Source organism: Leptopilina boulardi, unplaced genomic scaffold (genome assembly GCF_019393585.1).
Source record: "Leptopilina boulardi isolate dan_hultmark-lab unplaced genomic scaffold, ZJU_Lbou_2.1 LbouV2_367, whole genome shotgun sequence".
In the NCBI taxonomy this organism is placed as follows: Eukaryota; Metazoa; Arthropoda; class Insecta; order Hymenoptera; family Figitidae; genus Leptopilina; species Leptopilina boulardi.
Genome location: NW_026137937.1, coordinates 1834617 through 1861759, shown reverse-complemented (window position 1 = coordinate 1861759; position 27143 = coordinate 1834617). Strand labels below are relative to the sequence as shown.

Here is a 27143-nt window from a genome sequence, read left to right as displayed (position 1 = left end):
CACTTCAATGGACGGTAGTTTTAATTAATTGTAAAATTATTCGAAAAGCATGAAACAATGGTAGTTATATTACTAATGGTTATCTTTAACTAATAATAATTTTACTTGATATTTTTAAATATCGAAAGGAGTTCAATTAACGTTCACTCTGATTAATGGCAGTTGCAATTAATTCTTTTTTTTATTATTTAAATTTAAAAATTATTCTTTTTTTGAAATATAAATTTTTTAAAATAATAGTTTTAAATAGTGAAAATTTTACATTTTTTAATAAATTGGTTGAATCAATTAATTTATTTATCTTATGATCGCTTATGATTGAATATATTGTAATATTTTTTTATTCCTATAGTTAAATGTTTTTTTTTAATTTATGAAATTGCATAAATGATTTTTATAAGCTCACCTATGGTCCATTATGCCAGAACTTGGATTTCGACTGTGACATCTTATTACGGTATCATGTGTCAATGGCAAATCTGAATTTTCGCCAGCATTACCACCTGTACTTTCTGCATACAAACCAGTCATAGCATACATACTCTCATTCCTCCTGTGTCCTGAATAATAATTGCTACCTGAGTCGGACCTGTTGAAAGAAAATTCTATCAGAAAGGTCAAATCATCAGTTTGGTCATTTACGCACGAAAGTGGATTTCAGTGTCATCTTGATTTTTACTTTCAAAATTTTTATTAAAATTAAATTAAATTGTAAAATAAATATTTTAATAATAAAAAAAAGATTTTATTACTTTTATTTTTTTTCTCCGACAATTTAAATATTCTTTTTATTTAATATTATAATTTTCCACTTTCTATAAAAAAAAAATAATATACTTTTTCTTCTTCTTTAATTTGTGAAATTAATCAATTACAATTTACTTATTTATCGAAAAAGAGAATTTTTTTTTGTACAATCTCTCATTATATCATTTATAATTAATTTTTAAAATAAATTCCTGTTCAGACAAATCCCTTTATGAACTTTAAGTCTATTATATTCTAAACTCCATGGATTCTGAAATCTGATCTCTGTCGGATTCTCTTACCCTTTATCATTACATGAATATGAATTTGAAACCCTTCAAAAAAAAAGAAGAAAATAAAAAAATACTAAGTATAGAATGCAGGTATCTAGATTATAAAAAATGAACAGATTTAAAAATATATTTTTTTCGCGACAAACTATAATTTTTATAAAATATATTTACATTATATTCTAGTTTTGTTTTTTAATAGGAAACGATTTTTATAATAAAATCATAAATATTTCGAGTAAAATTTAAAAATTATTGATAAATTTTAATAATAATTAATAATAATTCTTAAAAATATGTTTAATATTAATTTTTTTCAAGAAAAATTAAAAATATTCTATAAAAGAGTAAAAAAAAAATTTCTTTTTATGAAACTTATGTTTATTTAAATATATAATTGAAAAACTTAAAATCAATTTTAAATAAATATTCCATTTTCAGGTCTTTTTTTACTAGTTCGCATAAATGTGCAATAAACTATTAACAGATTATGGATTCTTTATGAAGGAAGTAAAATTATGCATCAACAGTAGTCAATAAATTATTGATATAACTATAAAGTTTAGAAAACCTCGTAATTTTGTATATTATTCGGTTTATAAGATTAAATAGTGCGATAAATTTACAGTAAAAAAATTTAATCCCAATCGCTTAATAATTTTGAAATATAATAATATACTGTAAGCTCGTTTAATTAATTAGCATACATTTATTGGCCATTTTTGTTTTAAATTTGAAAATAATATTAAAAATAATTAAATAAAAAATTGTTTATAAAAAATTTTTGTTAAATAAAATTTCCAAATTAAAAAAAAATTTTTTTTTTAAATATTATTTTTAAAGACTTAAAAAAAAAAATTATGCGATAGTTAAAGTTTTTTTTTTATACCTTCTGTGCCCAAAGCCAGGAATGTCACCAGTTTTGTGACTGCCGTCGGAACGTTTTTGGCTAAAGGCACTTGATATGCTTTCAGCACGTTTGTGGCCACTTTCTGACCATTTGTGACCAATAAATCCTCCTCCAGATTCGGTTCGTCTATGGCAAAACATACTTGATGACGAGCCATTTCTCTTGTGTCCATTTGCGTTGTTTGAAGCCATCTTTCCCTTCTCAACGACCCTAATCTCTTCCTCTTTGAAAAAAAAAAAAAAAAATCTAATTACGTTGCTCTTCGCCAAGACATAATTGCTACATCCTCCAGTTTACTGCAACAAAAACAAGACAACATAACAATTAATCCACCATAGTATAATGATATTATAATTACATAGTACAATTATAAAAATAATTAAAAAAAATAAATAAATAACGAGAAAAGAAATAAAAGTTCTTTAAAATAATTAAAAAAAAAAAAATAGGAATTTTTCTCGAATTTAAAATAAGTCAATAATTCAAATTAAAATCAAATAAATATATATTTATTACGTATTCAAATTTAGAGAGTATAGGATTCGTTTTTTAAAAAGCGAAAGCCTTAGAGAAAATGAAAGTTGTGTTTTTTAAAAAGGGAGTGATAAAAAAAAGAAACTCCTAAAGAAAGAGAATGTTACTAAAAGAAATGACTAATGGAAAGAGTAATGAAGAAAAGTTCTTAAAGCGCAGGAAATATTTTTCTTAAAAGTCTTAAAGTGACTTTTATAAGAAAATTCCCTTTTGGAAATTTTTAATGAAACACTTTCTTTACACTCTAAATCTCTCTTAATATTAATTATTCTGTTCTAAATCAAAATAATTTTTCAAAAATTTTTTTTTTTTTTTCTACAGTCAACCTTTAATTCAAGGCTAATTAAAATACTGATTTGGCACGACGACATTAATATGAATTTCAGCCAAAGTAGAAACTAAAAAATAATTTAAGCGTTTGCGATTGTCACTCTTTCTCTTTTGTTTCATCTTAATGAATTCCTAGGCATGCGGACGGCTTTTTTAGATTATCGATTATAGAGTTGCCCTTGATTTTAGAGCCCAATGAAAAATTGAAGAAGCTTATTCAACCACAATATATTTGAAAAAGTAATTTTTATTTACTAAAAAGTAACATTGTAACACTTCTTCTTCTTTTTTTTTTTTTATTCAAGTGTTTCCTTGAACTATATATTATTCATATGCCAGGCGATAAGTCTTCGTTTGACTTTTTAGTCTCAGGGCTTGCTCTTTTTCTCTCCTTCGTATCAGCACTGTTCCATTTAGATTGATCCGGAGAAATTACACTCTCAAAGACAAAGAAACATCATCATATCTTTAATTGAAGACAATTATTCCCAATTGGAAACTTAGACATAATTTATTATTCATTGTTTAGTTTATTTATATTTATTTCAATAAATATTAATTAATTTAATAAAATAAAGAAAATTCGTTGAAACAATAGAATATAGGACAGAATAGAAAAAATTTGCATTGAAGTAACACATTTAACATTAACGTTGGAATAAATGTAAAATTTTTCTTGAAAAAATTCATTTCACGAATAGAATGAATTTTAGTTAAACGAAATAAAGAGAACCGTTATAAAGTCGCGGAACTTTATTTCATCTCTGAAAATATTATACCGTTTGTTTGTCACGAGATCATCGAACCGCAAAGGAGAAAGAATAGCAAGTGATGCAAATTAAAATATATACTACAAAAATATTACGAGTTCATAAACCCTGAAAAATTACCTCTTTTCATTGACTCATCAAAGAAGGATTTCACAAAGGAGTCTATATATTATATATTGCAATTAGAAGTAACGCAACTTTTGAAATCACTCTTTTTAACGAGACTTATTCTTTTTAAGAAACATTTTTTTAATATTTTACTTGGACTATATATTGAAATGTTAAACATTTTTTTTTCTAATATAATTTTTGTATAATAAAATTATTTAAAAATATTAAAACATAATTTCTGAATGAAAATATATTTTCTTCAATTGTTATAAAAAAAAAATGTAATTACAGTTATATTTTATAAGTAAATATTCTTGATTCGAACTTAAGAGATTATGAATCAGTGCGTGTTAATGAACTCATGTACAAAATATTCCGAATGCAGAGAATTTCCGTTATAAACTAATTGTAAGATTTAAAGGACAAGAAATCGTTTTTCGAGAGCACACAACTCAAAACCTTAATTCTTAATTTCTTTTTTTACGCCTGATATACAGAGCGAAACATAATTTTTGATAAAATCCAGTATGACAAAAGCTATTTGAAAGTAAATAATGCTTAATTTATAGAATAAGTTTTTAAACGGAGAAAAACATTTTTGACATAAAAAATGAATAATTAAATAAAAACAGTATAAATAGTAAAATTTTATATTTTCATTTAAAAAAATATGAAGAAAAATATTCTTTTAACTAATTAATTAATATTTAATTATTCTTTCAAAAATATAATTATCCTTTTTAATTCAATTTAATAATAAAAAAAATTATAAACAAAAAAAAAAATAAAAGATTCATTCTAAAATCTCGCAAATTTCCTCATACGAGTGCATTGTCCACTGGTAATTATGTTGTTCACCTCGCGCATGTATATTTGAAAAGAAAACGAAAGTAAAAAGCACTGTTCCAGAAATAATATGTTGAACCCTTTATATATATACATGAGTTCAAAGTAACATCAACTTTTTTTTTCACAGACAATACACTTAAAAAAAAAAAAATACTATAAAGCACATGAAAACATAATGGGAGAGAGGGAAAGGACAAAGAATATGTAAAGAGGAACAACTTTTTTTCACTTATGGATTTGAAAGATTCGAGCAAACATCCTAGAGGTGTGGGTCGCGTCAAAAAAAAAAGAGAAAAAAAAGAAACGAATACTTTATATATATGAATAACGCAGTCGTTTGTAAACTTAACATCTTTCAAAAACTCATCAAATATTCAACGATGAGCAATTTTATACTTCTTTTTTTAAAAAAAAACTTTTCGAAATATTAATTTACCATTGTTTTAACATTTTTGCATTATTTAAAAAAATAATATAAGAATTATTATATAGTTAGTAAGAATAAAATATAGAATTAAATTAATTAAAATTAAGATAAAATTAAATTAAAATTTATTTGAAAAAAAAATTAATATATTTCAAACAATTAAAAGAGAAGAGAAAAATAAACTGTGTGTATTTAAATTTCTATAGAGAGTTTTTCACATTGCTGAAAATTTCAAAACAATTTTATGATCAATGATTTTTAAACCAATTTTTTTTTCCCCGATGAAAAATTTTAATAATTTTTTGTCTTAAAGATATTTTTTTGCAATGTTTATTGATGAAAAAAAATAATGTGCTTTCTAATCATTAATCATAAACGTTGTAGACTTAAGTAAAATGCGTTTTTCAATATAAGTCGTATTTCCGATTTCCAAATATGGTGAGAATAAGAACAGCTTTGTAAAAAGACATCATGCAATTTGAGAAGGATTCAACCCTGATGGAAATAGCGACCCAGAAACCAGCCTATCTCTATTTTATATATATATATATTACTTATAAAACTCAACACGCGATGGCCCGTTCAATCTTCAAAATATAGCAAATATAATAAAACAATGATATTTTTGATCTATGTGTGTTAATGTCTTTATAAGGACACGTGTGTATAACCGTTCCCCAAAGTTCATTAGTTCGTATAAAAAAAAAATTTATTCAATATAATCTTCATTGAATCGAATTTTATGTGGAAGAATTTTTATTCAATCATTATATTTCAATTATTATAAAAATTTATAAAAATTAAATTAAATTAAAAAATAATTTACATTTAGAATCGAATTTTCATTCAAATTTTCATTAATTTTCGTTCAAATGAACGAAATAAGGTTTTTGCTCTATAATAATTTAGCTAAAAAAAAAAATTCTATTTAATGAAATTCTAGCAAATGAAAATTTCAACTAATAAATTTTTATTTTAATCAAATTTTCATTAACGAGAATTTCTATATTATTACTAATTAGAATATTTATTTAATATGAAGCTGAAGTATATACCCAACGTTTTGTGATAAACGATTATTTTAAAGAAATAATTTTTTAAAATAAAAAATTCTCTAATGTTTTGCCTAAAAAATATTTTTTTTTTTATAAATTTTGTTGATTAATAAAAACCACAAGAAATATTTTTTAGGCGAAAAATTATAGAATTTTTCATTTTAAAAAATTATTTCTTAAAAAATCGTTGCGTACTTTATTTAATTTTTATATTTTTAATACATATACAAATTTTGTTTTTTTCTCCGCATACATTGAAAAATTCAACTTGATATAAAAAAAAGCATCACAAAAAAAAATACAAGATGTTATTTTATCTGCAAACGATTGGCATAATCGTGAACAGGATTATATATAATTATAATTATATTCTAAAACCAATATAGATTTGTAGTCACGCGACCGCGAGCAAAGAGAGAGAAAATGTTCAATTTGAAAGTGCCTTTAATCAATCTTCTCTCCTCTTACTTAACAACGATCTTTCTCTTAAAATTATTATGCTTGTTGTATAAATCTATATGTATATTCTTGACAATATAATTCAATTTCCAGACAATTTTTATAATTATAATTTTTCCAACTTTCTAGTATAATAAAATAGTTCTTGAAAATCTCACAACATTCTGATGATAAATGCAAGTCAAAAACTAATTATGAAAGTGCATTATTTAATAAACATAGAAGAGAATGAAGTTATAAATTTTCCAGATGGATAACTTTGAAATATGTGTGTGTGTGTTGCGAACTTATAACAAAAACACGCGTATCTTGAAATCGATTCGAGATACATAGTGTATACATATATGGAGGATATCTGGCACACTAGACTCATTGCCACGAGTTTACTGAAACTTGTGTAAAGAGTCAAGGACTTTTATACACCTACAACCAATTCATTAAATCACATAGCGCACCTACTAGAATTTTTAATCCTCTAATATATATATATATATATATACTCTAACGGGAAACAAGAAGAGTAAATAAAGCAATATAAACTAAACACTTTTAGTGTGATGAAATTAATTTATAATCATAAATATGAATATGCTCTAATATATTAATTTAATTCGAATTTGCACAATTTACGGCCTTTAAAACGACCATTTTCTATTTAGTTGAATTTTATAATCTGTAGAAATTTTTTTTCACTGAAACCTATAAATTTTTATATTTAGTCGACTTTTTAGCATTTTTATTAAATCTACATTTCATTAATAATTAATTAATAATTAGTTTTGAGCCGAATTTTTATTTGTTCGAATTAGTATTTTGCATAATTTTCATCAACCGATTTTCTATATTACAGAATTTTCATATAACCGAAAATTCACTTCAAAGAATTTTTATTTGTCAGAATTTTTATTCGCTCGAATTTTCATTTAACATAATAGGCATTTTAAAGAATTTTTATTAGGTAGAATTTCATTGCATAGAATTTTTTTTGAGATAAATTTTCATTTGTTCGAATTATTATTTGATAGAATTTCCATATAACCGATTTTTCATACTACAAAATTTTTACTTAACCGAAAAATTATTTAACAGAATTTCTAATTGATATAGAATTTTCATTTGTCCGAATTTGCAAATGGCCGAACAAATAATCGACAGAAAGATTTCGGCGCGATTTTGAAAATCAACCAATCACAATTTTATGGATAATTTTTGATTGGTTTATTTTAAAAATCGCGCCGAAATCTTTCTGTCGATTGTTTGTTCGGCCATTTGCAAATACGGACAAATGAAAATTCTATCAATTAGAAATTCTGTTATGTAAATGATTTTTCAGTTAAGTAAAAATTCTGTATGTATGAAAAATCGGTTATAAGGAAATTATATCAAATAATAAATCGAACAAATGAAAATTCATATGAAAGAAAATTCTATGCAATGAAATTCTACCCAATAAAAATTCTGTGAAGTGAATTTTCGGTTATATAAAACTTCTGTAATATAGAAAATAGTTTTAATGAAAATTCTGCAAAATACTAATTCGAACAAATAAAAATTCGGCTAAACAACTAATTATGACAAATGAAATTCGATAAAATGTAAATTCTGACTAATTATTTTTAGAACATAATCATGCGCCCCAGAATTTTTATCTTGAAATTCCAGATTTATTGAAAAAAATTGTCGCATTTTTTATTTAGCCAAATTATTATTTAATATAGAATTTTTATTTAGCAAATTTAATATAAATTACTATCACAGTTTTCTGAGGCTCTCAAATTGAGACCATAAACAGCATCAAAAAGTTGCCCCATTTACATGAGAATTTGGGGTCCGGTGAAATTTTCTGCAACTTTGAACTTTTGTAGTTTTTGACCTCCTGAACAAAAAATGTAAATGGCAAAATTCAAAAAAATGGACAGATTTTTTTAAAATTGAGGTTTAAGTTCAAAAAATAGTGTTACAAGCGGAAAAAATTCAAAAATGAGTAAAACCAAAAGAACTAAACAAACTTTCTTAAAACTCGTTAAAAAAATAATTTTTAAACCTTTTTTCGCATCCGGTATTTTGAATTTTGAAAAACTATCATCGAATTCGTAATTAGCGACCCCGAAAACTCCCGAGTAACAAGATTTAAGGGAATTCAATGTATTTAAAAAAATTCGTCGGCCATTTTGGATCCGCCATTTTCGATTTTCAAAAATTGACATTGAATTCGTAATGAGCGACCCCGAAAACCCTCGAGTATTAAGACAGTTTGTTTACTTCTTTTGGTTTTACTCATTTTTGAATTTTTTCCGCTTGTAACACTATTTTTTAAACTTAACCCCTTCGCAGTGTAGCAAAAATAAAGCTTCAGTGCCCCGTATGTGGGAAAAAAATTTTTTTTTTTAAATTGATATTAAAAAAAAACCCGAAAATCTAAGAATACCCATTGACAAGTTTATTGTATTGTTAAAATAATGAAGTAAACGATTATTAAAATAATGAAGTAAACTATCGACAATTTATCATATTTTGTGCCTACTTATTTTTTTTGAGATGCCTCTATAATAGCGGTCATGCACACTGGTGGCACGACATTTTTTTTGCCTCTATAGAGGTCAATAACAGTGAAGGGGTTAAACCTCAATTTTTAAAAAATCTGTCCATTTTTTTGAATTTTGCCATTTACATTTTTTGTTCAGGAGGTCAAAAACTACAAAATTATAAAGTTGCAGAAAATTTCACCGGACCCCAAATTCCCATGTAAATGGTGCGGGGTTCTTTGTTCGGAAGTATGCAAGCACGTATTGTTTAAGAGATGACACACTATTTATAAGAACAATGGCAATTTAACTATACTTAATGAGTTTCTAGAATTTTTTTCAATTTAACACTTCTCAAAACAATGATAGAAGCTCTTATCAAATTCCAATTTATAATATGTCGATTTATTTTTGTTAAATACTAACGACCTTATATAACATTTAATGTAATAATAGTAATAATAAAAATAATAATAATAATAATAATAAGCTTCTTCTAGTTTTTCAAATTAAAATTTTCACTAATTAAAAATAAGAAATGATAAAATAATACACATTAATATTAATTAATAAATTACAAAATTAAATAAAAATCAAGTAGGTACATTAGTTAATTTATTTATTTTAATATTATATTATAAGTTTATTTGTGTGCGTACTGGAAGTTCGTTTAAAAGCCGAAAGGCATGAACTATATTAATAATAAATAAATAAATAATAATAGTTAATTAATTGAAATTTTTTTTAAGATTAAATATTAAATAATTTTGAACATTTTGAAAATAGAAAATATAAGAAACAGGAAGTAAATATTTCGTATTTTTCCGACGAGTGTAAGTTCAGGGCAAAGCCTAAAGCTTTACATTATTCATACATCAGTGCACTTAAATATATACACACACACACAAATATAAACATATGAATATGATTCTATATATGACTATGTTGGATATTTGTTTAAGCAGTAAAACTTACGGATTAAGAATGTTAACAAGGAAGTCTACGTTTTCACATATTATATATATCACACGTGTGTTATATAGAATAATGTACACGTAAATTTTGTTATCATAATTTTCCAACTTAAAAGTAAACATTTTGTCGGTAAACGGAAGCAAATATTTATAATTTAATAAACTGTGTTTTGTAAAAAAATTTATACACTTTTATAAATATATTGATTTCAGAAAACCGTTAAGAATTTTTTACATGAAACAAATTTTCCTCTAACAAAATAACATTGTTATTTAAAATTACATACATTATTTATCATTTTTGACTTTCTAAATGTTTAATAGAACGAATTTTTAAAAAACTTATTCCGTAATACTCTCGTTAAATTATTTTTGAGAATTCTCAGTCCTTAATAATAATAAAAGTAATTGTCAAATGAATTATAAATAAAAAAATACGAATTATTTTATAAATAAGAAAGTATAACATGAATGTCAAGGTTAACTTTAAAAACAGAACAAAAAGAAGAATCATTAGGTTTAGTATTAAAGAGAGATATGATGGTATATAACTTTTTTTTTTATAAAGAAAAGTCGGTTCGTGCCTAAAAATTTTATTTTATTTTTCAGCAAAAGATGTACTCTTATATGATTCAAGTAGCTGATTATTTTTTTTTCTTATACAAATACACGTTCAAATTCAGACTTTTACAAAAATCGAGAATTTTAATTGGGAAAAAATTTTTATATTGAGAAATATTTTTTATATCCTATAAAAGTAGCAAATTTAAAAAAAATCAAATTTTTAAAAGGGAAATTCTAAAATTACCTATACAATGTAGATAAAACAAATAGGTTCATAGATAAAAGATTATATTATTGAAAATAATTTATACACTGAAAAAAAAATTTATTTGATTCAAATACCGGTGTATTTAGTTATTATCAAATAAATATTTACTTGAATCAAATATTTCTTATTTAAATCAAATAAATGGCATTTGCTTCAAATACTGACTCTCTTAATTTGAATCAGTGAAATTTCACTGGTGAAATAGCTAGAAGTCGGTTACTGAATCATTTAGTGAAATTTTCACAAAAAATCAGTCATATATGACTGATTTCCAGTGGAAATTTTACTAAATGAATCAGTCAATCTGTTTTACCCATTACCGATAATACAGACTGACTGATTCATTTACTGAAATTTTCAATGGAAATCAGTGATATATGACTGATTTCCAGTAAAAATTTCACTAAATGATTTAGTAACCAACTTCTACCTATTTCACCAATGAAATTTCACTGATTCAAATATTTTATATTTGATTAAAATAAGAAATATTTGATTCAAGTAAATATTTATTTGATAATAACCAAATACACCGGTATTTGAATCAAATAAATTTTTTTTTCATAGTGTATGAGATTGTGGAATGTTTAAGTAGGACAAAAGAAAATAATTCCACTTTCTCCGTGCGATTATGATATATAGAGAATCTCTCTTGGGATTCTCGATTACTGGAACAAGAAAAAGTAACTTAATACCGATTGCGTTATAAGATTGGTATTAGCTCATGACGAGGAGGAATTAACGATTGCCGAGGGAAAAAAAAGAAAGTGACAGCGAATTTTGTAATAATTAGCGCAAAAAAAAAAAACACAAATCCATACGTCTTAATGACTTCATTATATATAGTCCTGTGAAAAATATAGAACGTTATTCAGAATACTTTGTAAAAAAATTCTGGAAAAATGGGGCGCATGATTATCCCATAAAAATCATTAGTTAGAATTTTGATTTGAAAAAATTTTTAATAATTACTTTTTAGACGAATATTCATTTTTCGAATTAGAATTTGACACAATTTCTCTTCAAACGAATTTTTATTGTACAGAATTATTAAAACGTCGAATTTTTATTTGTCTAAAATTGCAAATGGCCGAACAAACAATCAACAGAAAGATTTCAGCGCGTTTTTTAAAATTGACCAATCACGATTTTCATGACAATTTCTGATTGGTCAATTTTAAAAAACGCTCCAAAATCTTTCTATTGATTATTTGTTCGGCCGTTTACAATTTCGGACAAATAAAAATTCGTCGATTTAAGAATTCTGTTTAATAAAAATTCGTTTAAAGAGCAATTGTTTTAAATTCTTATTCAAAAAATGAAAATTCGTCTAAAAAATAATTATATCTAATAAAATACTATCAAATCAAAATTTTAACTAATAATTTTTATGGGATAATTATGCGCTCCGGAAAAATCAGTTAGGTACTGGTATAAAAATATCTATCATTAATTTTGAAAATTTTCACAAAAAATTATTTATTTACAATTCTATATATATATTTTTTTTACACTTTTTATATATATTCAGTTTCTTTACAATTTTTACACTTAAAAGATAAAACGCGTATACCTAACTTTATTAATGCATAAAAAATATCAATATTTGCTTGTGCAAATAGTTGCGGTGATCTATATAACGTAAAATTATTGCTTGTAAATTCCGAGTTAGTCGAAGGACACTTACAGAATATATATTTAAAAAAATTATATATATATACATTTTATTTGTATAGTTGAGAAAAAACTGGGTCACTCAAAATATAATTTTACATTCTTTTTATTTAATAACACAATTTTTAAATTAATAACGAATTCTCTTTTGACCGAACAAAGATCAGGCATAAGGATATTTTTCAAGAAATTTAAAAATTGAACCAATGAAAAATTATACAGTAGAAAATTTTGATTGGTTAAATTTGAAATTCGCACTGAAATAATTATATAAAATTATAATTTTATGAGAATTAGAGTTGAAAATACTGTGAAATAAAAATTACAAAATTAACCAATCAAAAATTTTCAAGAAAAATGTAATTTGTTATAATTTTAAAATTCGTGTAGAATATATGTTGCAAACTTTTAATGTAATTATTATTTTTTTATTACTATTATAATATAATATATGCTGTATGTCGTTAATTATGATTAATATCATAAATTCTGATAAGTAAATTTGTCAACTTTATAATAAATCAAAGATAATTTTTCATTTTTATTGTATTTTGTGACTAGCAACTTCCTCCTTTTTTAAAATTATTATTATTAATAAAAATAACAAAAGTTTTTTTTATCGATCAATGTCTATATTTTTCTGAAAGAAAAAAAAAAGTTGTTTATACTTTTAAAGTTATAAGACGTAGAACAGAAGCTGAATAAATTTCCAAGAATAACAAACTATGTATGCTTTCATAATTCTAAATAAGATGATTTTTTGATGATTCACATATAATTATAATATATATGAAATGTTAATTTGAGATAAACTTTCTCATTTATCCTGAATTACACTAAACATGTATAACGGAAATATTTTATAATTTACATTTAATTTATGTTATGATTAAATAATACTTGAATATAATTAACAGTAATTAATCATACATAAATCAATTTCAAATATGTGAAAAAAATTTTCTTTATCACAAAAAAAATATAAATAATATAAAAAAAATGCTGTAAAACATTTTTCATTTATATGAAATAAAAAGTTATTTATAATTTATCTATTCTTTTATAATATAAATAAATAAAACTTTGAACAAAATCATAATTTTTTTATGAATTCAAAATGTATTCGTTTTTATTATTCTTTAACTGAATTTTCAATAAAGTCATTTTGTTTCTTTAAATAAAATATATATTAGATCTCTCCTTTAAGGTTTATCTTGGGTCACTTTGTGTCAAAAATAAATATCCTCTTTGCAAATGAAGCTCTTTTAGGGTCTCCCACGTCGCGTCAAAAAGATACAAAATTCTTTGCGTGTGGTAAACTAAGATCTGATGTGCGTCTCTCTTTAAATGACCCATAATCCAAATAAATTTTGACAATTATTGCCTCACGCCTACATGAAGTTACTACGAAAATTTAATTGACTCTTGACCAATCATAATTATGCAAATTTTAACTTCCACGAAGTTTATATAGGTTTTTAAATTTGAATAAATATATTTGAAAAAAAAAATAAAATTGTCCTAATTTTTTAAATTTAAAAACAAAAATAGAAAAGTTATAATAAAAATAAATAATATTAAAAATAGAAATTCCGTTCTATTTCTTAAGGAGGAATTAAAAATTTTTAAACAAAAATTCAAGAATATTTATCATTAAAAAAATATATATAAGGGTGAAATATTTTTTTTAAATTTATTCACGTTGATAAATATGGGATTTTCACCCGCAATACATATATTGCGTTTCCATGATGAATAAAATAAATAGCAACTTTTATCAGTCACATGATTGACGTTCTTTATAATATTTTATCTTCGCACACGACCTGAACCCCAATATATTTTGGAATAGATCCAAGTGGCATTGAAAAAAGTTAAAACATATATATAGAATACGCGGGATGAAAAAAAAGGGACACATAAAACACTATCCGCAATGCTGTCTTTTAAAAACTTCAACATTATATAGAACGAAGGTATAATGAAACATTTTTGTTATTAAAAATTCATTTTTTTCTTCTGTTAAATAACTATATATATATATATATATATATATATATATATATATACAGTGTTACCTAATCCGGCGGAAATGAAAATTAGTTATACGATTCAAAACAACATCACGATATATCGTCACATTTACGAAACTAAATATTATTGACGTGTATTATGTAACATTATATGAACTTACAATTTTCTTCAAAAAAAGAAAAATTCAAGAAAAAGAAATTGTTTTTCGAGGTATATTTTTTTTCTTCAAATCGATACGAAGCTGAAGTATGCAACGTTTATGATAAACGATTTTAAAGACTTAATTTTTTAAAATGAAAAATTCTATAATTTTTCGCCTAAAAAATATTTCTTGTAGTTTTCATTAATTAACAAATTATAAAAAAATATTTTTTAGGCAAAACATTATAGAATTTTACATTTTAAAAAATTATTTCTTTAAAAATCGTTTATCATAAACGTTGCGTACTTCAGCTTCGTAAATCGATCCTATAATATTATAATAATTTAATGCGTATACCTAATAATTTATTAAAAGAGGAAAAAAAGAATTCTGTAGAATCAATTTGGGGTAAATGGGGACAAGAGGTTTTGGAGCTTAATTTACAGTTTTAAGGCCAGGTCCAAGTGAGGCAGCGCCATCTACATTGATACTAAAATTTTGGAAAATTTTCAACAGCCTTTTCTTGAAAACAAGATGGTAAAATGCTTTTTCCTTTATGGATAATTGATTGTTGGCAAGATATACACCAGCTAAAACTTGTTTTGAGTTAAAATAATAAAAAAAATTTCATGTCAATAAATTAAATATGAGCACTTTTTTCACAAAAACTGTAACAGTACTTTCTCAGAAATTACAATCAAAAATGCAATTTCCATTTGGAAAATTAATAAACGCTAAAAAATACACGACCTAAGATTTACCAATCACGAAAATAACAAAAAAAATTTTTATTAAATATTTAGCATATTGATACGGCTTTACTGATTGTGACAGCCCTTTGGTAGATTATGTATTTCAGATGGTTAGCAACAGCGCCAATCTCCTCCTTTTGGCAAATCTGCGAAACGTCTGGTGACATATATAACCTGCCAAACGGCTGTCATAATGAGTAAAATATGTTATGTTAAAATACTTTTTTTTGTTATTTTCGTGATTGGTAAATCTTAGGTCGTGTATTTTTTAGCGTTTATTAATTTTCCAAATGGAAATTGCATTTTTGATTGTAATTTCTGAGAAGGTACTGTTACAGTTTTTGTGAAAAAAGTGCTCATATTTAATTTATTGACATGAAATTTTTTTTATTCTTTTAACTCCAAAACATTTTACCTTATTGTTTTCAAGAAAAGGCTGTTGAAAATTTTCCAAAATTTTAGTTTCAATGTAGATCGCGCTGCTTCACTTGGACCTGGCCTTAAAATTAAGTTCAACGTCAATATTTTAACCTCAGATCAAATTTGGTTTGATTTTTAAGTCTCTTTTTTTCAAATGCGAGACAAAATACTAAAATAAAAAAAAATAAAAAAATTTCAATTGGTTCAACTATTATATATCTACTACAATTTTTTTTCAAGTTTTTTCATCCCTTAATAAAGTAATATACTTAAGGAAAATTTTTTCTTAAAACTTTCTTTAGAAACTATGCTGTCCCCATTTACCCCAAATTTTATGAAATTTTCTAAATCTTGGGGTAAATGGGGACAGTCAATTTCATGCGTTTAAAGCTTATCTAAATTTTTTCCCGCAAATATTACCTTTTAAAGAAAGAAAATTACGTAATTTGTGAAAAAAATAGCAATTTTGTTGCCCCATTTACCCCAACTGACCCTATATATGGGAAGTTACTCAATTTTGATAATTGATTTTCTAATTTCGCAGATTAAAAATCAGTTGACGTGTGTTCCACATTAATGATACGTATGCCAAAATCCAAAAGAAATGCCATCACACATATTATGTACACTTCAAGTCAACGGCAATGGAGAAAGTAAACGATTGCCATAATCGTCGATTTCCTCTTTTCAAAAATGGGGTTAAGGTCGATCATCAATTTTTATATAATCGATTAGGAAAAAAAAGTGCGTGATAGAAATTTTACTCTCGTTTTTAACATATACATAACTTTCTTTTATGTATATATGTATGTAAATAATCCAATATATTATGTTTATAGCTTCGTATTTTTAATTATACACTTCATATATACTTATAATAGGTATATATTAAAAATTTAGGACGCATGTTTATGTTCTAAAAATTATTAGTTAGAATTTTCATTTTATGGAATTTCATTTGTCAATAATTATTTTTCGATTATATTTGTCCGAATTTGCAAATGTCCGAACAAATAATCGACAGAAAGTTTTCGGCGCGATTTTTAAAATCAACCAATCGAAAATTATCAATAAAATTGTGATTGGTTGATTTTAAAAATCGTGCCGAAATCATTCTGACGATTGTTTGTTCGGCTATTTGCAAATTCGGACGAATGAAAATTCTATCAATTAGAAATTCTGTTATGTCAATGATTTTTCGGTTAAGTAACCTTACTGAAAATCCCTATATAAGATCTTGTACAATTTCCTGTACAGGATCAGCATTTGAACTTGTACAAGTTCTGACCAGTTCCTGTACAGGAAAATGCATACGAATTTGGAACAAGTTCATGTGTGAGATCTTGTACGAGATCTGGTGCAAGATCTTGTACAAGAAAATGTACATGATCTTGTACAATTTCATGTATAAGTACTTGTACATGAACACGTTCATGTTCTTGCACATGTATAGTTGTAAACATTTTTTTTTAATAAAATTTGAGATTTTGATAATTTTTAACCACTAAGATTCGTAACTCATGCATGCTAAAAACTATTGCGCAGCTGTACAGGTTAAAGTAAACTATTGCGCAGCCTTTGAAGTTTTTTATTTTTAGTAAAGAAAAACATGAATTAACATGTGCAAGAATATGGACGTGTTCATGTACAAGTACTTATACATGAAGTTGTACAAGATCATGTACATTTTTTTATACAAGTATCTTTCTTGTACAAGATCTCACACATGAACTTGTTCCAAATTCGTATGCATTTTCCTGTACAGGAACTGGTCAGAACTTATACAAGTTCAATTGCTAATCCTGTACAGAAAATTGTACAAGATTTTGTACAGGGATTTTCAGTAAGGAAAAATTCTGTAGTATAAAAAATCGGTTATATGGAAATTCTATCAAATAATAATTCGAACAAATGAAAATTCATCTCAAAGAAAATTCTATGCAATGAAATTCTACCCAATAAAAATTCTGACAAATAAAAATTTGGCTCAAAAATAATTATTGACAAATGAAATTCCATAAAATGAAAATACAAACTAGATTTTTAGAATATAATCATGCACCCAAAAAAAAGTAATCTTATATACTTAGAGGAAAATTCCTCTTCTAATATCCTCTAAATATTTCCTCTTAAAACAAGATTATTCAATTGAAATGTAGAATATTTTTATTCTTCATTTTAATGGAAGAATGACAAAAGGATTCCTTTTGTATTTTCCTCTTTAATTAAGATTTTCCGTTTTAAATTTAGAAGATTTAAAAAAAGGAAACGGAAAAAAATAATGTAATCGTTTGATCCCTTTCCCTGGGTATGATAGTTGTGAAGTTGTTTTTTAACCTTTCAGTTTTAATATTTCTGGTAAAATGTCAACAAAAAGGACAAAAAAATGGATTTGCTTTATTAAAAATACAGAAAATATAGTTAAATTCAAATTAAATGAATATTTTTAACGCTATTTTTAGATTTAAAAAAATTTGGATATTTCTTGTGAAATTTTACTACTCAGGTAAATAGAAATACTATAACCCCATTTTTGAATCTTTCGAATTTTTTAAATCTTTTTATTTACTTTTTTAAAAAAGTTTTAAAACGTTAAATAATTTCATATATGAAATTTTTTTCTGTCCTATAAAAAATGTTAACTTTTAAACATATCATCATGTTTTAAAATTATTTTTGCGCTGAAAATCTCGTTGATCATTACAAATGATTAATGAAAACTTATTTTTTGTATTTTAATTATCAATATAAAATGTTGATAATTAACCAAAAACATGACATTGTTAATGTTATATTAAAAAACAATTTTTATTATTATATTGAAATGAACTATTATAATTTTACTTAATTTTAATTTAAAAATGTATTTTCTGCAAAGATTTTATTATTTGATTGAAATTATAATTATTTTATTGATGGCTTTGACATTAAAAACAATTTTACGAGGTTTGGATGTCGACATTTAATTTAAGAGGAAAATCCTCTTAAATGAAGAATAATAATTTTGATACCAAAATTAAGAGGAAAATATGCATTTATTTTAGAGGAATCCTCTAGATTGAAAATTACTTTTTTTAGGGTGTGCATCCCAAAAATTTTTTTATTTTATAATTAGTATTATATGCTTTCTGCGCAAATAAGTAAAAAATTATAATGAATTATTATAAATTATATATAATTGTAGAGAAAAATGAATCAAAATAAAAAAAATTCATTCACATAGTCGCCAGAACTTCAGGGACATTATTTCGCTTTTCAGATTTCCAATCAATATAGCCTAGATATAGATTTCCAATTTTATATATATATATATGTGTATGATACCAATAAAATAGAATTTATAAACCGGAAAAGGCCTTGTAGAAAAATTGAGTTCGGAATTTATAAACTTCATACAGCGACATTCTTTTGCGAAGAGATTTTATATATTTTCTCCTAAAAAGCCTTGAACCATTATATATCTTTTAAATTAAATTTCAATGATTTTGTTTATTCCCCTAATTGACAATTTAATTATACAGTAGACTTTAGACAATAAAAAGTATGTAAAAAGGTTAAAAGTATTATATAGAAAATGTTATATAAACAGAATTAAATTTTCCAGACATTATAATTCAAATGAATTGAAAAAAAAATCACGTATGTTCAGACAGTTTGAAAGTCGATTGCAATTAATAATGAAGAGTTAGTCTCGAGCATTAAACTTACTGAAAAGAGTTCTTTTTTTTACATACAGATTAATAATAAATATAGTTTAAGTAAATTTAGACATTTTTTTTTCAATTTAATTTTTCTTTATATTCAATAAAAAAATTAAAATAACAAAAATTTTTCACTATAAAAAAAACTTCTATTACAAGTCAAATATAATTAATTCAACAAAAATATAATTTTATTAATAGAAAAATAAGAGCACATATAAATGATTAATTTATAAATTTAATTAATAAATGAAAAATCGATTTGAATGAATGCAAATAATTCTGATGTAACCATTATATGAATTCAATTTACAGTTCTATTACAATGAATCAAAGTAAAAGGTCATCAGAGTTTTAAATCCTGTTACTTTTAAAACAAAAGAGAACGCACTATCTATATTTAAATTAAATTTTGAAGTTTAAAAAATCGTTTTTTTTTTTATAGAAACTGAAAAGAAATTTTATAGAAATTATTAATATTTGGTAGGGGCGTAGGAATAAGCCTAAAAATTAATCAAAATTTTATTTGACTCCCGAATTTTTAAATGCTATAATTTTAATTTCATCGAATCTTCATTTGTTTAAATTATTATTTTAAAAAATTCTTAAAATACAAAATTTACGTCCATACTTGTGATGTTAAAAACATTTATGATCAATGATTGGAAAAAAACAAATATTTTTTCATTTGATAAATAATAATTAATTTTTTTTTGCCAACAAATTTTTCTTTTAAAAATTGTTGATTGAGTAATACAACAAAATTTTTAGACCAAAAAAATTATAATACCTAATTTGTTTAGAAAAATATTTTTTCTTGACGTCTAAATTTTCATTTTTGAAAATTTTTATTTATCCCAAACAAATAGAATATTTGAAATTGCTTAAATTACAATTAACTAAAAATAAAAAATAAAGTACGTCATCATGCATGTGACAAAAACAACAAACAATTTAATTAACCAGGAAACCTAATTTACTATATATAGAGAATTAGATGTTATATATAATAGGAGATGGAAGTTCATCTCATTGCAATGGGGCAAGAACATGAATAATAAATGACAATTACAGTTTCTTTCGAGTTTGAAAGAATAATTTGCGATTCCTTTAAAAAGTCTTTTTTGTAGGAGGTAAATGCTCTCATATAAAATTGCGAGTAAATCTTATAAGAGCAAAAGACTGCAAAAAAATAAATAAAGAAGAGAAGAGATCTACAAATAAATATCAGAATGACAAATAAGTGGCGAGTTCCTTACACTCTTTGGATGAGTCACCTAATAATGTGTACAACGCACGTGGTTTTGTGAACGCATACATTTATATATTAATACTGGGTAGACAACAAGAATTGATAATTTAGTCAGAATTTATTAAAATTCAAGAGAAAAACTACTATTTTTATACTAACATATCTCTTTTACAGACATAATTATTGGAATTAAACACACATTTCAAAAAAAATCTTTTTTTCACACTCAAACTAATTTATAACGTTTTGCCTATAACTACAAACTCACTTTTTTCATTGATACCAAAATCACCAAAAATTTAAGGAGGATAGAGGCCCTATAATATCCTCAAAACTAAAAAATAGTTTTTAACACAAACAAAACTTTAATAAAAATTAATTTAATTTTAGAAGATGATGTTCAGAACATTTTGACTTTTTTCTTTTAGAACAGGCAAAAATCACAATTTTTATTCAATTTTTATAAATAATAGTTTATAAAATATAAATAATATAAAAATTTTATTACCAAACTTCTTATGCTCTTCAAATCACTTTAACACTGATATAAAAATTTCAAAAATTTAAGATTCCTCTGGTTGCAACTACCTTTTACTACTGAATCTCTCTATATATATATACATATATATATATATATATATATATATAGATAAACGAATTGGTAAAAAATAATCTGATGTAAAATATAAGAATGGGGGTAGGGTCCTCAGAAACATTAGTAATACTTATATACAATACAGATAAGAGAGAAGGAAGGGGGGGGGGGTTAAAAAAAACTTCCAAAATATGCCAACCTATTATTCAAAAGACTTCGCATTAAAAATTCTCTCTCAAATGAATTTATTATATTTACAATAATATGTTGTGCGTCAAAATTTTTTTTACCCTAAGTAAACTAAACTTATTGAAGTTGAAATAAATTATCAAATAAACCTACGCAAGTCAACTTGTTTTTCAATTTATATACATATATTAAGTCTCTTATAGTATAAGGGTTAATATTAATTTGTGTGACTGACGTAATAAAAAAATTATGTATATTTAAAACAAAAAATATTATTAAAAAATTTTATTGATATTTGTTTCTTTTTTATATTTATAGAAAATTCTTATTATATATAATAAATATTAGTAGAAAAAATTTGAATTATATTATTATAATAATAGAGATATTATAATTATTGTAAATAAAAGGAAATTATTTTAATAAACTTTATTTACTATATTAAAAATAATTTACTGAAAATTTTTTTTCCAAATAATTATTTTCTATATACGCACAAAAAATTAGAAAAGAATGCTAGTAATGCTATATATATATATATATATAATTCCGCACACCCTGTATATTTTTACGCTCTAACTAAAACCGAATAACACAATAGAATTGTTAAGAATCTTTTATCAACTATACTGTTTGAGTCTGAGAAGAGGAGACTGTATATATCATTGTTGATATTTTTTCAAGTCTTGCTTGGTATTTTCTCGGTCAATATGATTAGTATTGTGAATCATCTTTTTAAAATTTCTTCTCTATATTACGAGGAATTTTGGGAAATTTTTTTTTCTTATCCTCTTTAGAAAGAATAAATTAAACTTTAAATATTAAATTAACTATTATTTATATTTAATTTAAGGTATTTTAATAAAATCAAAAAAATATTGAAAATTTAATAAAATATTTTTCACGAGCAAAAAATATTTTTAAGATACAATAATTTTTAAAAACAATTTTTATAAATTCGAAAAAAAATTCTCGATAATATTCAACCAAACTAAACATATGATTTCCAACAAAATGTTTATAAAGAGATAAACTAAACAAACTGTGAAAATACACCATCTGTATAAAGATTCTGATAAGACTATAATAATTTTTGATAATGAGAGAAATTCTTATGCAACGCACATAATGTTGCAATATAGAATATTTTATGAGGCATTATTATTACTATTTTTTTTTTTTATAAAATATGATAAACTCATCCAGTAAACGATAACAAACGCGTACATCAAGAAGTAACTAGTTTTTAATTCAATGTAATATATATTTAAAAAAAAAGTAGAAGAGAATAATTAAAAAATAAATACTCGGCTCGTTTAATAAAAGAAAAATGTAATTTTAATTGCGCAAGCGATTAATTTCATAATTCGCAAGCATTTTCATACTCCCTATATATTTTTATTTCACGTATATGTTTATGCATGTAGTCAGATGTTTCTGAAAGGAAAATTCGATTCCAACACGTGTTATACATTTTAATTTCAATCCAAAAATATATTACAATCCATTATGAGTCAGGTGTTCAAAAGAGAGAAGTTGGAAAAAGTTCATTGAACAAAAAAAAATAGTGAATGAATAAGTGCATTTAATTTAAAAAAAAGGGATAAAAATGAAATATATAATACAATATTATTATATTATAATAAATAATAATAAATCGCATTAAATATAATACTAATAATACATGTAAAATTCTTAAAACAAAAAAAAAAGAAAATGTTTTAAGTATGTTACTCCAATATTTTTAAAATAAGAAAATTTACAATTTAAAATTTCATATATTGACTTTAAGTCAATATTTGACTAATAATATTTTCAAATTTCAAGTTAAAATTTTAATATATTCACTTATGTCGTTTACCTCTTTGTAAAAATGATTAATAATGTTATATTTTTCAATATTATATGTAGTCCTTCATTGTAGTATTATAACCTTTTTTTCTAAATGAGCTTTTTCTAAAAAGAACTAATATAAAATATGATCTAGTTTTTCAGAAAAAAAAAGTGTAGCACAAAAGACACAGGAAACTGGTGAACAATTATAAGAAACCCAATGCCACTGAATATAAAGCCATTCGCATATTGTCGCGAGGTCAATGCATTTACTGACAATTTAAATAAAAATAATATTTTTTTACAACTGCATATATAAAAAAAAGAGTTCATGTATCACTATAAAATTAATTAAAAATAATTTAGTGAATTGAAAATAGAAGAAATATTTTTTGTATAAAAATAAAATTTAAAGTTTTAGTATACTGAATTAATTTATTATTGTAAATTTAGAAATAATATATAATTTATTATGTTTTGCGACAAGATTAAAATTTACAGCCTTGCAAAGAAATATGTATATTCAATATGAAAAGAAGAAAAAGAAGAAGAAGATTACTCAATTTTTCTTGACGAAAACAAAAATTTTAATGCGATGTTTTACTCTTCTCTCTCTCTCTCTCTCTCAAGAAGAAGAAAAAAAAGAAATTTTATATTTTTCGAGACTGAATTTAAATGAGATATTGTGAAGTTACAGTGTATTTTAATTCAGTTTTAATTAGTTTTACTTTCTAGGAAGGTTGCATCATTGCAATCATAAAGCAGAAAATTCTCAGGGAAAATGGCAATTTTCCAACAATGCCTATATAGTATATAACGCAAACGGAAGAAGTTTTATGTCTCTTGATATGGATGTTGGTCATTTTATATATATATATATACATAGAACACATCACTTTCATTATAAACAATTCACAACTTGAAATAAGACTTGCGTGCGTGTAACACAAGATTCCCTTGACAATGACTTGTCTTATATTTAAAAAAAAGAAATCATCTAAGAGAACGTATACATTTACAAGTCGATATATATAGTGAAAAAATTGAGACCGAAAGTAAACGACATCCTTGATACATGATACATGAAAGCCTTGGATAATCAGGAATAAAATTCTAAATCCCTGTAAAATACACGTTTGGAAGAATCCCTGAAGTTCTCATTTTACGCTAAATTAGGAAAAAAGAAACAAAAGAACGGAAATGAGAAATAAAGTCGTTTCTTCCTTTTAAAAAACACTCTCAAACTTATCTTAACTACAAAAATTGCATAGCATGTTATTAATGAAAAGAAAACGAAAATTTTGTATGCACTTCGCCAGTTATGTGGAAAAAATTCATAATTTTTTATTTAAGATTTTAATTATTATAATCACTTTTAAAGAGAGAAACAAATTGATAAATAGTGGGGGGAAATTTGTTATATATTGTAAATCAATAAAATGAATATTAAAAAAATATAAAATAAAAATTAATTCAAATCGTTAATTAAGCTTATTTAAAAACTAACATTTAAAAAAAATCTATTTAAATATTATTAATTAATAACTTTATTAGAACCCATGAGTATTCTAATAAAAGAATTTTTGTTATTTATATGGCATAACCTCATTTTTAATTAAAGAAAATTTTATTCTTCAAGATTACTGATACTAAAATGTACAAAAGTTAAAAAGGTCATCAAAAAGAACTTTGTCATTTAGTGTTTTATTTCAATTTGAAATTAACATTGATAAGAAAATAATTGATAAGAAAAATCAAACACACAACTAGTAAAAACGATATAATTAAATTTAACTTAATGTTACGTACCAATAAAATTAAACATACTTAAACTTTACAAGTCGATTGCTTTACAACAAAGGAATTTTTTTTTTTCTAAAGAATATACCATAAATAACTTGAATTTACATAATTTCTAACAAAAACCGAATGTGTTTTATTTACATAATACATGCTTCGAAAATATAACTGCAATATTTTGGAGCAGAGGAGATTATTCAAATTTTCTTAAATTCAGAACTTTAAAATAATGCAAAAAAAAAAAAAAAAGGAAAACAATTACACAATTTATATTTGTAAACAAAAATTAAAAGAAATTTCGAGAAGAAAAATTAGAGTAAATTTGACTTTGAATTGTAATTCATTGAGGAAATAATTTGTACATAATTTCTACAACTAGTGATTTATGAGAAGAAATTTTATCTGTGGAGAAAAACACTTACCAAAGGACGCTGTTGCGAGATTCTCGAGACTCCTTTGTGTCCAGGACACTGAAAAATCCTTGTGATTTATACACAATGGTTTTTGTGAACAAGAAACCAATGACACATTCACAAGCACCTTAACTGCACATCAAATAAATTTTCCTCACACAATCGTCCTCACTGTCTTATCACCACGGTTTTATCACGAACGAAAAAAACGCGGAAATCACATGGGGAGCAATCAAACATTAAGTCGCATTGAAGAACCAGCTGCTCCAGCTGGCAACTGTGTTTTTGACCGACGAACTGAAATGCGCGCATGCGGTTGCAATAAACGACACTAGCGCCATATTTCCTTTCCCTTTAATTAAAAGAGCGCGTTTATTCAAATTTAAAAACATCTCCTCTCTCTCATTTACCGATCGAGTATAAAATATATTGTTTTAAAACTTTAGAAAAAATTAATAATTTATTAAGCTAAATAGACACAAAAATAAATCTTTTAGATAATATAATGTTAAAATATGAAAATATATTTTATTTTATTGTAAAGGAAAGAAATCAAAATGCAATTTGTAATGCACTGCTGCATGATAAAAAGTCTGTATACAGGGGTTTATGATAATTTAGTTCTTTCGTGAAAGATCGTAAATAATATGGAAGAATAATACATAGATAATGACATAATAAATTAAATTAATCATTTTTATTAAAAAAATAAATCGTATAGAATAACATTTCTCTAAAATGTAAGTTTCATGGGCTTTTCTTGAAAAAAAAGTTATAAATAAAGTAATATAACTGTTTTTCAAAAAAAAATTTACGATTGAACAATTTTCAATAATTTTAAAGATGTATAGTATAAATATTTTTTTTATTTTTTTATTTGGCAACGATTCACTTACTACACCTCCTACCTATTTCTATTTCCTTAACGTTATTTTTACAAACTACTCTTCTTTCACTTCTCATTTCTTATCTTCCCTTCGAAAGAAATCTTTTTCCAAGTCTCTTGGATCAACTTTTTTTTACCCTCTTTTTTCACCGCCCTTTTCTCAAACAAAACTTTCCCATTGTCTTATATGTATAAACAATTCTCCCGTTCCCAATTTTTGGCACCCTCGCACTCATTTTTTTCACACATCAGGATCAACTGTGCTATTTCTTTTGTTTCTTTGTCCATTTGTTTACCTTGGAGAATCTATTTTTATCGCCATTGTTTATTTAATGATATTATTACTTTAGAAATTAATGAATCTTTTTTTGCCTTATTTATATTTATCAATTAATTGATAAATTTTTTTTTTTTTATTTAATTCATTTATTTGTTGTGATAATTAAACATGAAATTAAAAAAATTAATTTGATAACATTAAAAATTAATTATACAAAATATAATTATAAAAATATGAACTAAAAAAAATATTATTTGATTCAAAATAATCGATTACTTGTCTTTTATGAAAATAAATATTTATTTAAATCAAATAAACATTAGAGTTTTTTTGATTAAAAAAAAATAATTATCAAACCG

At 24.0% G+C, this 27143-nt stretch overlaps 1 protein-coding gene across 1 annotated transcript in view; it reads right to left on the bottom strand.

Annotated features, from left to right (window-relative positions):
• LOC127287076 (solute carrier organic anion transporter family member 3A1) overlaps window positions 1-25917 on the bottom strand; it is a 36324-nt gene extending 10407 nt beyond the window's left edge. The window contains exons 1-3 of the mRNA XM_051313803.1: window positions 25628-25917; window positions 1927-2243; window positions 407-589 (exon numbers count right to left, since the gene is read on the bottom strand). Of these exons, the coding sequence (XP_051169760.1) occupies window positions 407-589; window positions 1927-2138 (395 nt within the window). The 5' untranslated portion in view covers window positions 2139-2243; window positions 25628-25917. The remainder of the gene's footprint in view (window positions 1-406; window positions 590-1926; window positions 2244-25627) is intronic.
• Between the last annotated feature and the right edge of the window lie 1226 nt (window positions 25918-27143).